Below are 14725 nucleotides of genomic sequence, written 5' to 3' on the forward strand. Positions count from 1 at the left end.
CTTTAGCACCAAGTCTTCGATAAAAAGACTTCGTGAAGTCGACTTCGGACTGAATTAAGGACCATTTTAATTTAAGGCTTAACACTTTGACGCCAAGGCAGATTGACTGACTGACTGACTGACTATTAGGGTTTAACGTCCTCTTAGACCAACTGGTCTATATTGGGACAGGTATTGGTAATACGTTGAAGATATGGTGTGATACTTTGATTCGAACAAGCCCGCTGTGGCTGTCTTCTTCGACACACCAGCATTGGGTTTGTCTCGTCAAAGTATCGAAATACGATCATGATAATCGGAGACGAGAGATGATGCATGCGTGTCTTCGTGTTTTTCAAGCCCTGAGACTTTCGCTGTGAACGTGGGATCTTTTTCGTGCGCATGTGTGCACACAGGGGTGTTCGGACACCGAAGAGACTCTGCACAAAGTTGACTCCGAGAAATAAATCTCTCGCCGAACGTGGGGATCGAACCCACGCTGATAGCGACCAACTGGCTACAAAGCCAGCGCGCTACCAACTGAGCTACGTCCCCGCCCCCTAGGCAGACGAATGCAGAAGCTATCAGCATCACATAACAAACTATCAGTTCTTGAAACCACGATTAACAGAGGGACACACTGAACAACTAGCCATGAAGCTATGCATGTGTGCACGTTCTTCCAGGGTTTTTGTTGTTGCTTGTGTGCTATTTCAGCATGTAAAGGACTTGGTCCTATTGCTATGTTAGTTCTGTTTACTCTGTTTTAATTTTGTGATTTGTATGCTTATGTGTTTGTGTGTGTGTGTGTGTGTGTGTGTATGCTACGTGCGTGCGTGTGTGAAGCCCTCACCTTGAGAAGAGCACTGACAAGAGTTCCATATGTTCCATTCTCAATCTTCGGAGATTCCAGCAGCTTCTGAAGGGCTGTCAGCGCCTCCTTTCTCTCTTGCCATTTCTTTGCTTCCTAAAATCCAACAACACAAAATGGGTAACAAAACTAGAAGTGATCTGATAAACAAAGGGAAGTAAGCTCTCTAAATGCATACGTTTGTTTATCAGATCTTTAACTAGCGTTCTGCATCATTTGTTTAAGATTCTCAAAACTGTGCAGTGGTTGAACATTCTTTTAATCTATCTTTCAGCAGCAAGTTTAACAAGCTAAGTTAGTGCAGAGGCAAATGAAACTGAAAAGCAACATCCATCAATGTATGAAAAACTCAACATATTAGCATAGTCTTTTTTCTTTGTTTGGTAAGGTTATAAACACAGGCAGAAGGACTTTTTCACTTACATATATATGGGTCATTCTCAGAAATGGTGGTACAAAGTGTTACATACAAAGTAAAAAATAAAGTGTCAAGAAATACAAAATAATTGTTTTTACTATGAAGTCTATTGTTTGCTATACATAATAATGCAAAAATTAGACAAAAAGAGTAATTGGTTGCTGAATAAGAGACGTTTTAAAGTGTTGTATTTACGTGATGAATGTTGTAACATGGAAACCAAATTCCAACTTTAAACCACCTAAGCCTTCAATCCTTTGTGCATTTTTTATCAGTTCTGCAGTATTTTTGTGTTCTACCCAACACATTCTAGTTATGAAAGGTAAGGACTTCAACTAATATTGGTAAAAAAATGACATTTGGAACTGACTAAGGTGAATGTCGTAACACAGAAACGAAATGCTTGAACCACTTTCGGTTCCTGTGCGACAGACATGAATCTGCACTGTTTGGCCTTTCTTGCCGGCAAAACCCGTCTGACCCAAAATAACTACACAAAACACAATTCGTCAGAGTTTGCTGTATTTGTTGAAAGTTCCTGTTGCGTTCAGATTACCCATTTTAAGTACTTGATGAATGTCGAACATCGACGATCAGAAGATACGAGAACTTCTTGGCTACTTTGTTGCCGCTAAACTTCGCGCGTTGAGAAACTGTTGCACTCGATATCTTTCCGACGCTACATTGTCGCCAACCGCGGTGTGTAAGTTTGTGACAAAGCTTTGCAGGCTCGACTATTTAGTAAAAACCATCTTCAGTCGTGACGTAGGTCAGGAAACGACGCCATGAGTTTCAGCAAATGATATGATTCTGGTGTTTTCTGTGAATATTTGGCTGTGATTCAAAGGACTATTTTCTTGTTCGAACTTCCTGCGCGCCAAAGAGCTAAAAATAGCCGTGATGTGGCAAAGTCATGGAGCACATTGCTGTCCGATGTTCGGGCGTCGAGTCTGGAAACGATGCGTTACGACATTCAAATTTTTTTGTTCGAAGCCCCTAACTTCAAATTCAGCGTGAGTTTTTGCAAAGATGTGTTGCTACGTCCAATACTGAAGTCCTGACTGTCGATTGCAGTAATTTGTTGGTGTTTGCATGTTTGCATTTAGCCATGAGACTGAACATATTGTTGATCACGAAAGTCGTGTAACGCTTCGGCGATCCGGAAACGGCCGAACTTCGCAATTGAAAAGCACACAAAAACAACACCAACGTATAGAAACCATTTTTATTGACATACAACAATGCTTTAATGTCTCAGGAATAGATTCAGATGAAAAAAGTCGTGGTAGAAATAATTTTAATTTACTTTTTCATGATTTCAAATGTGTCACCCCTCTCACTCTCACTGTACCACCATTTCTGAGAATGACCCATATATGCGTGTATTTATTATAGCATTGGGGATTGCAGTAAAGTGCTAAATGATCAGTTATGTTCCATAACAGAAAATACACGAAATCGCAACATCCCAAAAGAAAACAATGAGAAAAAAATCCTAAAGTGTGTCTCCTTACATTTGTATTCTGGATCCACTTCTTATTTTCTACCAATCAGCGATGAATGGGTTTAACATCATGTTTGTTGGACAGAATAATGCACAGCGCTACACTGAAAGATAACAACTAAACAAGAAAACCAAACTCACAATCTTTTCATAGAAATCCTTGGGGATCAGTGCTAGGACATCCACGGCGGTCATCAGCTCATAGGGGTCAATTTCTTCTGCTGCCTCCTCCTCTGCATCTGTTGGAACACAAGCTAATAAACAGTCCATGACAAATCTGACCTTTCCTCCTCACAGGGTCCCCACTGGTTTTTAGAAACAAAATTCCATGACTTTTCCATGAGCCTCAATAACATTTTCCATGACTAGATCCACAGGTCGCCATTTCCAACACGCAAACTTTTTACGTCTTGTCACTGCCAGTTTTGACACTGGCTTGCTTTGCACTGAGTTTGAGTCAGTTTCTACGCAGTGTCTCTTCGACAAGCAAGTCAAGCATTTGCTACGCAGTCAGATTATCGGTAATGTTTGCGGGTCCTGTCATTTCACTAAACTGGACCAGCCACTGTTTGTATCCATCTGCACTTTCGTAAATTCCGTTTCGTAACCGTCACTGTGACTTGACGAACTGTCATTTTTTTCACCGCGATACACAGTTCATTGCGGCGAAGATCTTCCTCGGTAATTCGTTCCAATTCCGCATACTTTTTGTTGTCAACAAACAACTCGAAAGAAAGTTTCAAACTCATCATCCTCCATCTTGCTTGTCGAAGCGCTAAAGTACTTTATCGATGCAAAAACAAAAGCAGAAAACTTCGACGAAACCGACTCAAATGCAGCGCAGACGACACGACGAGATAACGGAAGGAAGTGAGCCTCGCTTTGGCTCAAGTGCCGTTAAAAATACCGTTATTCTTGTATGCAAATACGAACGAGAAGTTGGTCATACGAACAAGCCTTGTGCTGGCGACGCAAATCGCTGCTGGCTGGGCAACGAAAATCGCCGCTGGCGTGCTAAAGGTTAATTTTTTTTCTTTCTTATTTTTGTTAAATTCCATGACTTTCCATGACTTGAATTGAAATTCCATGACTTTCCAGGCCTGGAAAATTAAAAATCAAATTCCATGACTTTCCAGGTTTTCCATGACCTGTACGAACCCTGTCCTCAGGACAGTGATATCTGTTGCAATTTTAGCATGTCAACAGGGTCTGACATTTCCACAAGAAGAGTCTAATGCCATCAAATAAATTTGCTCTATTTCACAAATCAGACCCTACAAGCTAGCTGAAATCATTAGCCTCTTCATCTTCTTCGTTCAATTCTTACATCAAAAGCATGATCGCATTCTGATTCTGTTTGTTTGTTTGTTCGTTCATGGGCTGAAACTCCCACGGCTTTTACGTGTATGACCGTTTTTACCCCGCCATTTAGGCAGCCATACGCCGCTTTCAGAGGAAGCATGCTGGGTATTTTCGTGTTTTTATAACCCACCGAACTCTGACATGAATTACAGGATCTTTTTCGTGCGCACTTGGTCTTGTGCTTGCGTGTACACACGGGGGTGTTCGGACACCGAGGAGAGTCTGCACACAAAGTTGACTCTGAGAAATAAATCTCTCGCCGAACGTGGGGACGAACTCACGCTGACAGCGGCCAACTGGATACAAATCCAGCGCGCTACCGACTGAGCTACATCCCCGCCCGCATTCTGATTCTAAAATGGATCAAAAACAAATACATTATCTTTTCTTTTCATCAGCTACTGATGTTATTGACAAAGTTAAGTTGCAGCTTAAACAACATTTCTCCCACCTGCCTTGAAAAAAAAACCTGGGACAGAAGGAAGCAAAGGATTAGATTGTATTATATTGACACTGATAACAGTACATGTATTTTATACATTTATTTTCAGACCTTTATAAGAGCATGAAACTACAGATCATTTACAGTTGACTACCCAATATACCTGTACAAAAGAACAGATGAAGAGCATACAGTAGAACCCCCGTTAAGACCAAAAATAATCTGAAAAAAATCGGATTTTAAAAAGGAGGGAGTCTGAAGGCAGTGGAAGTAGTGAACGACGAAGAAGAAGAAGAAGAAGGCAGTGGAAGTAAGTTTACAGAGGGTATGAATTGAAAATGGGAATAGAAGCAAAGTCTGCAATGGGAGTCACAAACAGGGCAGAAAGTTGGTGCCAACCAAACGGGAGAGAACAAACCGCGGGTTCTGATTCGTTGAAATCACAACACATCTCAATTTCAACCAATTCAACAACGCAGCTGGCTCCCACCCGGTTGGTAACTATCTCGTGCACCTCGACCCTGGTCTTAAAAAGGAAGTTTCACTGTAAATGATAGTGGAAAACAGAGAGCAGGTTACCATCATCACCACCACCACCACTGGCAGCAGCGGAAGCCTGTTCCTCCATCTTGGTCTTGAGGTCTTGCTGGGAACGCATGAAGCGTGACTGTGTCGGCTTGCCCCCTGTGATCTTCTCAAACTCCTCTTCAAACTCTTGAACCTGTAGGAAACAGATTTTTCAAACTGCTTATTCAATGCTTCATAAGTGGCTAATGTGTAGCACTAGCAGTAAGTTTATTGTTACGTTATTTTGTTAGAATGTATATGTATTTGATGTTTACATAGTATGTTTTTATTCATAGTTAATATGCAAAGCGCGGAGAGCATTGGTTACTGTGATTCGCGCTATATAAACTGTCATTATCATTCTGGCCTGAGTGTAACACAGGGTTCAGCCATAACCCAATTTAGCCCCAGGTGAGGTTCACAATCCCACTGAGTGAATCTCAAACGGTTGCTCTCCCATCGGTGATGTGACATCACTTCCGCAGAGTTCGGGACTATGCCCACTGTTTACAGGTAAGATACACAGCTATCCTAACACTGTATGGTCAACTTTTTTGTGATAACACTCTTCTCAGACCATATGCTAGGATCTTTCTTTCTTTATTTGGTGTTTAACGTCGTTTTCAACCACTCAAGGTTATATCGCGACGGATATGCTAGGATCAGAAGCTGCCTTGGAAAACAACTGCATGAGATGCAAACTCGGCTGACAGCATACTGGACTCACTGGTAAGATATGCTCTCTAGCCTCAGTACTCAACAAGTCTACTGTATTATGAAACCCATTCAAATCCGAGAGTGTTTATAAAGTATAAGTCCAAGAGTGCTTATAAGGCCAACAAACAAAAATAGTCTGTTTACGGTAACCCGACCGACCCTATTTTTTTCGCGCGACCCTAGACTTTTTTTGGCATTTGGGGGAGAAAAAAAAGAAGAAAAACAAATCTTTTTTTGTTGTTGTTGTGCAAAATAACGTAAAAATATGGTTTTTTGGAAAAAAAAAAAAAAAAAAAAAAAAAAATCCCGACCTACCGACCCTATTTTTTTGGCCTATGTTACCGTAAACAGACCTTTTTTTTTTTTGGCCTAAAGTATCTCAAAGTCTGAGTGGGCCTCTGATTTCTGACACAATGTTTACATGAAAAGAAAAATATTCGAATTGGCAAACAAAATCAAAACAACCCACAAGAACACAATGTATCTCTCGGTTTTTATCTGACCTGAATGGGTTTGAAGTTGTTCATCTGCGGTTTGAGGGCGCCGCCAATCCACCTGTAGAGCTCAATGACCAGCTGCTTGGTTTCCTCACGCACGTTCTTGTCACGATCGTCCAGCAGCTTGGGCAAAAACTTCAGTAACGGTTTCACCTGCATGACCTTGGTGCCAAAGTCCCTGGAATATAAAAACGACTGGAATGTTCAACTGACCTCTAACATGTGTACTGCTAGGCACTAAAACCCGGGGCGGGGATATAGCTCAGTTGGTAGCGCGCTGGATTTGTATTCAGTTGGCCGCTGTCAGCGTGAGTTCGATCCCAGGTTCGGCGGAAATTTATTTCACAGAGTCAACTTTGTGTGCAGACTCTCTTCGGTGTCCGAACCTCCCCCCGTGTACACTACATTGGGTGTGCACGTTAAAGATCCCACGATTGACAAAAGGGTCTTTCCTGGCAAAATTGCTTAGGCACAGTTAATAATTGTCTACCTATACCCGTGTGACTTGGAATAATAGGCCGTAAAAGGTAAATATGCGCCGAAATGGCTGCAATCTAATGGCCGTATAAAATTTCATCTCACACGGCATCACTGCAGAGCGCCTAGAACTGTACCCACGGAATATGCGCGATATAAGACTCATTGATTGATTGATTGATGTGTACTGCTAGGCACCAAAACCCAAGTCCTGACAGAAACTTCAGTAACGGTTTTACCTGCATGACCTTGGTGCCAAAGTCCCTGGAATATAAAAACGACTGGAATGTTCAACTGACCTCTAACATGTGTACTGCTAGGCACTAAAACCCAAGTCTTGACAGAAACTTCAGTAGCGGTTTCATCTGAATGACCTTGGCGCCAAAGTCCCCGATTTTTTATTTTTTTTTAAATAAATGACTGGCATATTCAACTGACCCCCAACATAAAAATATACTGCTAGTGCTAGGCACTAAAACCCAAGTCCTGACAGAAACTCCAGAAAAAGTCCGCCTGGAAGTACAAACCAGTGCAATGCGTATCTAAAAAGACAGTAGTCTGCACACAACCCCTGTTGTGAGTAGAGCCCCTTTAGGCTTCAATAACATATTATTCAAATATGCACTGCTAGACAGCGATCGGCACCAAAAATCATCATTACGTTCATAATAAAACAGGCTTACTTGAAAAATCACAGATTTAAAACAAATGTTATTATTACTAACCCTTGGTAAAAGGCAATGAACTTACCTGCATATTTTCAATTTTCAGATTAATACATAAGGCAACTATGCTGTGACATCCAACTGATTCCTACCTGAGACCCATCCTCAGACACTGGATGGTGCCAATGACAACCTTTGGGTTCTTGTTCTCCAGACCAGCCATCAGACACTCCTGTCACCAGAAAAACAGATTCAATCCAATTCATTATTTAAATTGTTTGTTTTTTAGAACAAAGAAGTTGCGTGAAGCGAAATGAATTCCTTTAGTCAATCTGTCGAACTCACAGAATGAAACTGAACGCACTGCGGCATTTTACCACAATAGCTTTGCTGATAACCCGCGGCCGGTTCGCTGATCTGTTGAACTCACAAGTATAGCGCAGTAGCATAAAGCGCTTCACAAAAAGAAGATTGTTTAAACCAAATTTCAATCAATTTGATTGAAAAATTAGGGAGGGATGGTGCCGCCTTAACTTTCCCAAAAAGCCGGATATGATGTCATCAAAGACATTTATAAAAAAAATTAAAAAAAACTCTGGGGATATCATTTGCAGGAACTCCCATGAAGATCGGTCCAGTAGTTTTCTCTGAATCGCTCTACACATACACACACTCAGACACACATACACCACCACACTCCTCTCGATTTCCTGTCTACATGTGGAAACATTTAGTCAAAATTTGACTGGGTGGCCGAGTGGTAACGCACTTGCGCTCGGAAGCGAGAGGTTGCGAGTTCGACCCTGGGTTAGGGCGTTAGCAATTTTCTCCCTCCTTTCCTAACCTAGGTGGTGGGTTCAAATGCTAGTCTTTCGGATGAGACGAAAAACCGAGGTCCCTTTGTGTACACTACATTGGGGTGTGCACGTTAAAGATCCCACGATTGACAAAAGGGTCTTACCTGGCAAAATTGTATAGGCATAGATAAAAATGTCCACCAAAATACCCGTGTGACTTGGAATAATAGGCCGTAAAAAAGGAGGATATGCGCCGAAATGGCTGCGATTTGCTGGCCGATGTGAATGCGTGATGTATTGTGTAAAAAAATTCCATCTCACATGGCATAAATAAATCCCTGCGCCTTGAATATGTGCGCGATATAAAAAAATAAATAAAAATAAAAAATCCCTGCGCTTAGAACTGTACCCACGGAATACGCGCAATATAAGCCTCATATTGATTGATTAAACATTAAAAACAAAGAACTTTTTCTTTCTTTGTTTTTGGAGACAAAATATGGCACTCATAGCTGAGAATTTTACCTGTACAACGTCAGGCTTATCCAGTTCAATGTAGAGCATAATGATCTCCATTCCTTTGTCTTTGGTCTTCTGCTTTGGGGAATTCAGGCATTTGGTCACCACACCCGGCACCACTTCGTTGATGGTCCTGTCACAAATAGAAAAACATTTCTGTATTACCTAGATTACAAGACTTGCTAAGCATCTCGCATGATCTTCTTCTTCTTCTTCATTCATGAGCTGAAACTCCCACGTTCACTCATGTTCTTATTACGAGTGGGTTTTGACGTGTATGACCGTATTTACCCTGCAATTCAGGCAGCCATACGCCGCTTTTGAGGGAAATCTTTCCTAATCAAATCAGAGTTTTGTTTATAACAATGGTCTAAATTTCACTCACACACACACGTAAAGAAATCTAACTCTGAGTGATGCAATAATTTGCTCCAATGGCCAACATCAGACACATTAGGTAAAACTGATTACATTTGTTTGCTTTAATATCACTTAGTATTTGTATTATGGATGAAGACGATCTCAAACCCATGGCTGGCAGTTTTGAAATTTAAAAGAACATTCTTGAAGTGGAAAGAATAACAGACAAACCCACTCTGCTCTATACACTTTGTACTAAAAGGGAGACCAAAAAAACAACAACACAAAAATAACAGTCTTACTACAGTGGACGCCGCTTAGGCCAAAAAAAAAAATAGGTGTGGTTACGGTAACATAGCCAAATAAAATAGGGTAGGTAGGTAGGCAATCACTTTTTTTTTTTGTTTAACTTTTTTTTCTAATGTGTACAAATTAAACCTACCGTACTTTCCGGGTGACAAGGCGCTTTGTTATCTAAGACGCACCCCCTTTTAAAAAAAAAATTGTAATCCAGTCACCCATTGGACGCAGGGGGCCAATAGGGCGCACCAAAATGACCCAGTTTTTGCCATGAGAGATGGTTCCCCTGTCATATCTGAGAGAGGAAACACTTCCTGCACCGGGGTCAGTGACCGGTCAGTGACCAAAGGCATTGTGATAGCTGGGTGGCCTTGTTAAAAGACACGACCTTCTTCCCAGGGGTCAATGACCCAGTTTTTGCCATGAGAGGTGGTTCCCCTGTCATATCTGAGAGAGGAAACACTTCCTGCATCGGGGTCAGTGACCGGTCAGTGACCGAGTTTAACAGAGTGGAAATCTGTGTGTGCGGCCAGATCAAAGGCAGGGCAGTACCTAGTAGCTGAAACATGCATTATCACAAGTTGTTTGACTGGTACTCAAGCGGTCTCTTTGATTTTTTTCGTAGGCGCTTCGTTATACAAGACGCAGGGGTCGAACTCGAGGAAAAAAGTCGCGCCTTATGACCCGGAAAGTACGGTACTTGACAGGGAAATAAGTGTGCGACACGGGCGCTTTCGCTTTCATTGCGTTTTTTGCACTCGGTTTTTTTTTGTTTTTTTTTGACAAATGTAATAAAAAGTTATAGGATCGGCCCCTAAAAATAGGGTAGGTCGGGTTACCGTAACCACACCTATTTTTTTTTTAGGCCTTAATAAAACCGCGGTTAATAGAGAGCGAGCCGCTTATAAAAGCCGATTTCAGACGGTCCGGATTTATCACTATATCTTATGTATTAGAAAAAGCCGGTTAATAAACCCAACCCGCCGCTTATTAAAGCCAGTTTTCTCAGAGAAATCACGTAGTTTGTGACTAAAACTCACATTATCTTGTTCTTGTAATCGCTCAAGTCATAGGCCTATTTATGTCCACGCTCACGCGTATCACCCTTCAAACCCAGAGATGAGGCAAATATGACCCGCCTTCGATCTGGTCTGGAAAGTCGTGGTTACCGCATGGAAGAATTTGAACCATTCGCAGACTCAGTGAGAGAACTGATGTGGAAGACGACCAACAAACAAACACTCATAAAATCGTTCTTCTCTGCCGAGTAATGATTCGTGACGGTGACAGTGAAATTATTGATGTACCGAAGTGATCAAAGTACACGTACATGTACATAATTAAAACAAAAGTTCAACATCCTTCGTGAAGTTTTGTTTAGATTCAAACAAGTGTAAATGACGAAAGAAAGTGACTGAGTGACGTAAACAAAAGAGAAGATTTTTTTTTTTTTCGAAAATGACGTATTCCTGGACCGCCGGTTAATAAATCCGCCGCTTATTAAAGCCATTTTTCGTCGGTCCAGAAGTGGCTTTATTAAGCGGCGACCACTGTACTCTTAGTCTTACCTTGCAGCAATCTGAGTGGAAGCATTTTCCACAAACGTAGTGACCAGATCCAAGCCTTTGTCCTGGGCCACAGCATTATTGTCTGTGACAACCTTTTTCATCAGCCCTGCAAACTTGGAGAACTCTGGGCTTTTCTCGTTGTCCAAGGCATTGAAGATCTTGATCATTTCCTCGTATCCAGCCACACGTGCCTTCCATACCTGTCAAAACAAAAATCAAAATTAAAATCATGAACTAAGAATCAACTCTTTTTAACATGCCGGTGACCACAGCCTACAGTTTCCTCTTCTCATTATACCGTACACAACTGATCTCTTCAGTTTCATTTGCTTTTGTTGCCACCACTTCAGTTTTGAGTTCACATTGTAAAATGTATACACAGCAACAACAGAAACGCAAAAAAGGTCTGCACAGTTTTAATGAGAAAAAAATGCAGTCAATCTGAGAATGAGAATTTTCCAAACACAAAAGCTCTCTGCAGGCATGCGAAAGTAAGCTGTTGTGTGGCTAAAATATTTTGATGCTGCAGCTGTCCACATATTACCAGTACCACATACACACTTCAGGCCTGAAATAGGCGAGTATTTTACTCGCCATGGCGAGTAGAAACATGTAACTGGCGAGTAGAAATGTTCATCTACTCGCCAAATGCGAGTAAAGTTGCTGAAACAAATTGTTGGTTTGGCTAGTAAAGTTTTCTCTCTTGCTAGTAAATTTTCAGAATCCCTAGCCAAAAGCGAGTACACCATTTGTTGGACTTTCAAGGCTGCACTTGCAATGTCATTAGATCAGCATGTTCACACACACACAAACACACCTATCAAGCAACCTCTTATTATAAATTTGTACTTCACCAGAATCCCAAATAAGATTGTCTGAGCAAATATAAACAAGTCGCGTAAGGCGAAAATACAATATTTAGTCAAGTAGCTGTCGAACTCACAGAATGAAACTGAACGCAATGCCATTTTTCAGCAAGACCGTATACTCGTAGCATCGTCAGTCCACCGCTCATGGCAAAGGCAGTGAAATTGACAAGAAGAGCGGGGTAGTAGTTGCGCTAAGAAGGATAGCACGCTTTTCTGTACCTCTCTTTGTTTTAACTTTCTGAGCGTGTTTTTAATCCAAACATATCATATCTATATGTTTTTGGAATCAGGAACCGACAAGGAATAAGATGAAAGTGTTTTTAAATTGATTTGGACAATTTAATTTTGATAATAATTTTCATATATTTAATTTTCAGAGCTTGTTTTTAATCCGAATATAACATATTTATATGTTTTTGGAATCAGCAAATGATGGAGAATAAGATAAACGTAAATTTGGATCGTTTTATAAATTTTTATTTTTTTTTTACAATTTTCAGATTTTTAATGACCAAAGTCATTAATTAATTTTTAAGCCGCCAAGCTGAAATGCAATACCGAAGTCCGGGCTTCGTCGAAGATTACTTGACCAAAATTTCAACCAATTTGGTTGAAAAATGAAGGCGTGACAGTACCGCCTCAACTTTCACGAAAAGCCGGATATGACGTCATCAAAGACATTTATCAAAAAAATGAAAAAAACGTTCGGGGATTTCATACCCAGGAACTCTCATGTCAAATTTCATAAAGATCGGTCCAGTAGTTTAGTCTGAATCGCTCTACACACACACACACACACGCACATACACCACGACCCTCGTTTCGATTCCCCCTCAATGTTAAAATATTTAGTCAAAACTTGACTAAATATAAAAAAGGAGCAAATCACATCACAGCTTTTGAAGTTTTATAATTATATTTAAACCACAATAGATGACATCATTTTCTCTCTTTCTTTCTTTCCCCTCACACACACACACAAGCAGTAAGTGACACATTCCGAAACACTGTGCGGCACTGGCAGTTGGCACATACCTTGTGGCCACATTTTTCCTCTGCAGGAAGTTTCATCCATTCCGAGTCGTCCCCCATCTTGTGCCGTCACCTCCAGCTCTGACTGAAATCAAACAGAGCGTCAAACCCTTTCTTATTTCAGTCACAACAATACCAGTTACGTTGTACATTAACAAGCCACGCCTGCAATTTGAATGAAACTGAAAGTAAGAGCATGACCTGAATCTTGCCAAGGAAAATGCCTCAAAAGAACAGTTCCCGTCCCAGCTGCAGTACAAGGAAAAAAAGACAATCATCAAAAACAAGAGGAAAACCAGAGCGGAGAAAGATGACTACCACCTGCTCCAACGTGAAGAACAAGTCGTCCTACTCAGACTCCGCACTGGACATAACAGACTAAACCATCATATGGCCACAAAGCTGAAGCTAGTTCCCTCCCCCCTATGTCCGTGTGGCAAGAATCAGACAGCAGAGCACATCCTGCAGGCTTGTCCATACCACAGTGCTCTGAGGGACACCACCTGGCCAGAGGAGACAGCGCTACAAAAGAAGCTATACGGCCCCAAAGAGGACTTGCAGAGGACAGCACGTTTCGCCCTGCAGTCCGGACTGACGATCTAACAGCAAACGACAAGAAGAAGAAGAATCTTGTAATGGCAAGGACTTGCAAATAAACCAATCCTCTGCTTGATGATCAGATGCTTACTGTAATTGTAAACATTCGTAACTGCAAGTGTAAAGATGTTTTGGGTAGTGGATCATACTCCTGAATTGCAATCACAATCACGCTTAGGAAAAAAAAATACTGTGTCATCATCTGTACTGGCTACAGCCCGTTTACATTTTTGAAGTCAAACTCAAAGATTGATATGTAAAGACACTAGAGACAGAGTGTTTGAAAGTATCTGTTGTTTCAATTGAATGCTAGTTGCTACTTAGCAATTAGTGTACTGTACCAGTGTATGTATAAAAGTACACAATATCTTGCAAAATTACTTGAATTTTGTCAGATCAGTATACTATTACTAACAAATACATTCTTTCAGTATACTATTACCAACAAATACATGCTTGACTTCTGTTGCTTTTCCACCCCTGCAGTATCCCATTCTATACTGTTCAAAAAAAGAAACGCATAGCTTGTAATATTTGGTTAATTTAGTTATATGGCTACAAGGATATCCACCAAACTGCAGAAAATGTTTATCTGGTCGTCGACCTTTCGTCCATTGCCACAAGTGAGCTCTGCACGTGACGCATGCGTTATCAGTGGCTACAATGTCAAAATTGCTCATTTGGCATAGTGTAATCTCGTGAAACTCGGGGAATATTGAGCTCTCACCATGTCTTCCAAAACCCATAAAAGCGGATTGTTCGCCACAAAGAAATCAGACGACAATTCAGCGACGAAAGATGGCCCGATTGAGCAGAGAAGACCGCCAAATTGCATTGGGTCGTTTACAAGCAGGCCAAAGTCAAAGTGCAATCGCCAGGCACTTCCACGTGTCCCAGAGCACCATCAGTAGACTGTGGGTCAGGTTTCAAGCCACTGGCTCCGTTGCTGACTTGCCACGAGCGGGAAGACCAAGGGCGACAACTGCTGCTCACGACCGCTTCATACGGCTCCGCCACCTCCGGAATCGTTTCCTGTCGGCCTCATCTTCTGTCCAGGCTCTCCCCGGGCCACACCGATTATCAGACCAGACCGTGCGGAACCGCCTGCATGAAGCTGGTTTGAGAGCTCGCAGACCTCACAGAGGAGCTGTCCTCACCCGCCGCCATCGCCAGAACCGACTGCA

The 14725-nt window shown here is 41.5% G+C and overlaps 1 protein-coding gene across 2 annotated transcripts in view; it reads right to left on the reverse strand.

Annotated features, from left to right (window-relative positions):
- LOC138971427 (cytoskeleton-associated protein 5-like) overlaps window positions 1-14725 on the reverse strand; it is a 118526-nt gene that overhangs the window by 100916 nt on the left and 2885 nt on the right. For both annotated transcript variants that reach the window (XM_070344155.1, XM_070344154.1), the window contains exons 2-9: window positions 12948-13029; window positions 11044-11243; window positions 8822-8948; window positions 7652-7731; window positions 6364-6535; window positions 5156-5297; window positions 2914-3011; window positions 833-946 (exon numbers count right to left, since the gene is read on the reverse strand). In XM_070344155.1, coding sequence (XP_070200256.1) covers window positions 833-946; window positions 2914-3011; window positions 5156-5297; window positions 6364-6535; window positions 7652-7731; window positions 8822-8948; window positions 11044-11243; window positions 12948-13004 — 990 coding nt within the window. In that variant the 5' untranslated portion in view covers window positions 13005-13029. The remainder of the gene's footprint in view (window positions 1-832; window positions 947-2913; window positions 3012-5155; window positions 5298-6363; window positions 6536-7651; window positions 7732-8821; window positions 8949-11043; window positions 11244-12947; window positions 13030-14725) is intronic.

Source organism: Littorina saxatilis, linkage group LG7 (genome assembly GCF_037325665.1).
Source record: "Littorina saxatilis isolate snail1 linkage group LG7, US_GU_Lsax_2.0, whole genome shotgun sequence".
Taxonomy (NCBI): Eukaryota; Metazoa; Mollusca; class Gastropoda; order Littorinimorpha; family Littorinidae; genus Littorina; species Littorina saxatilis.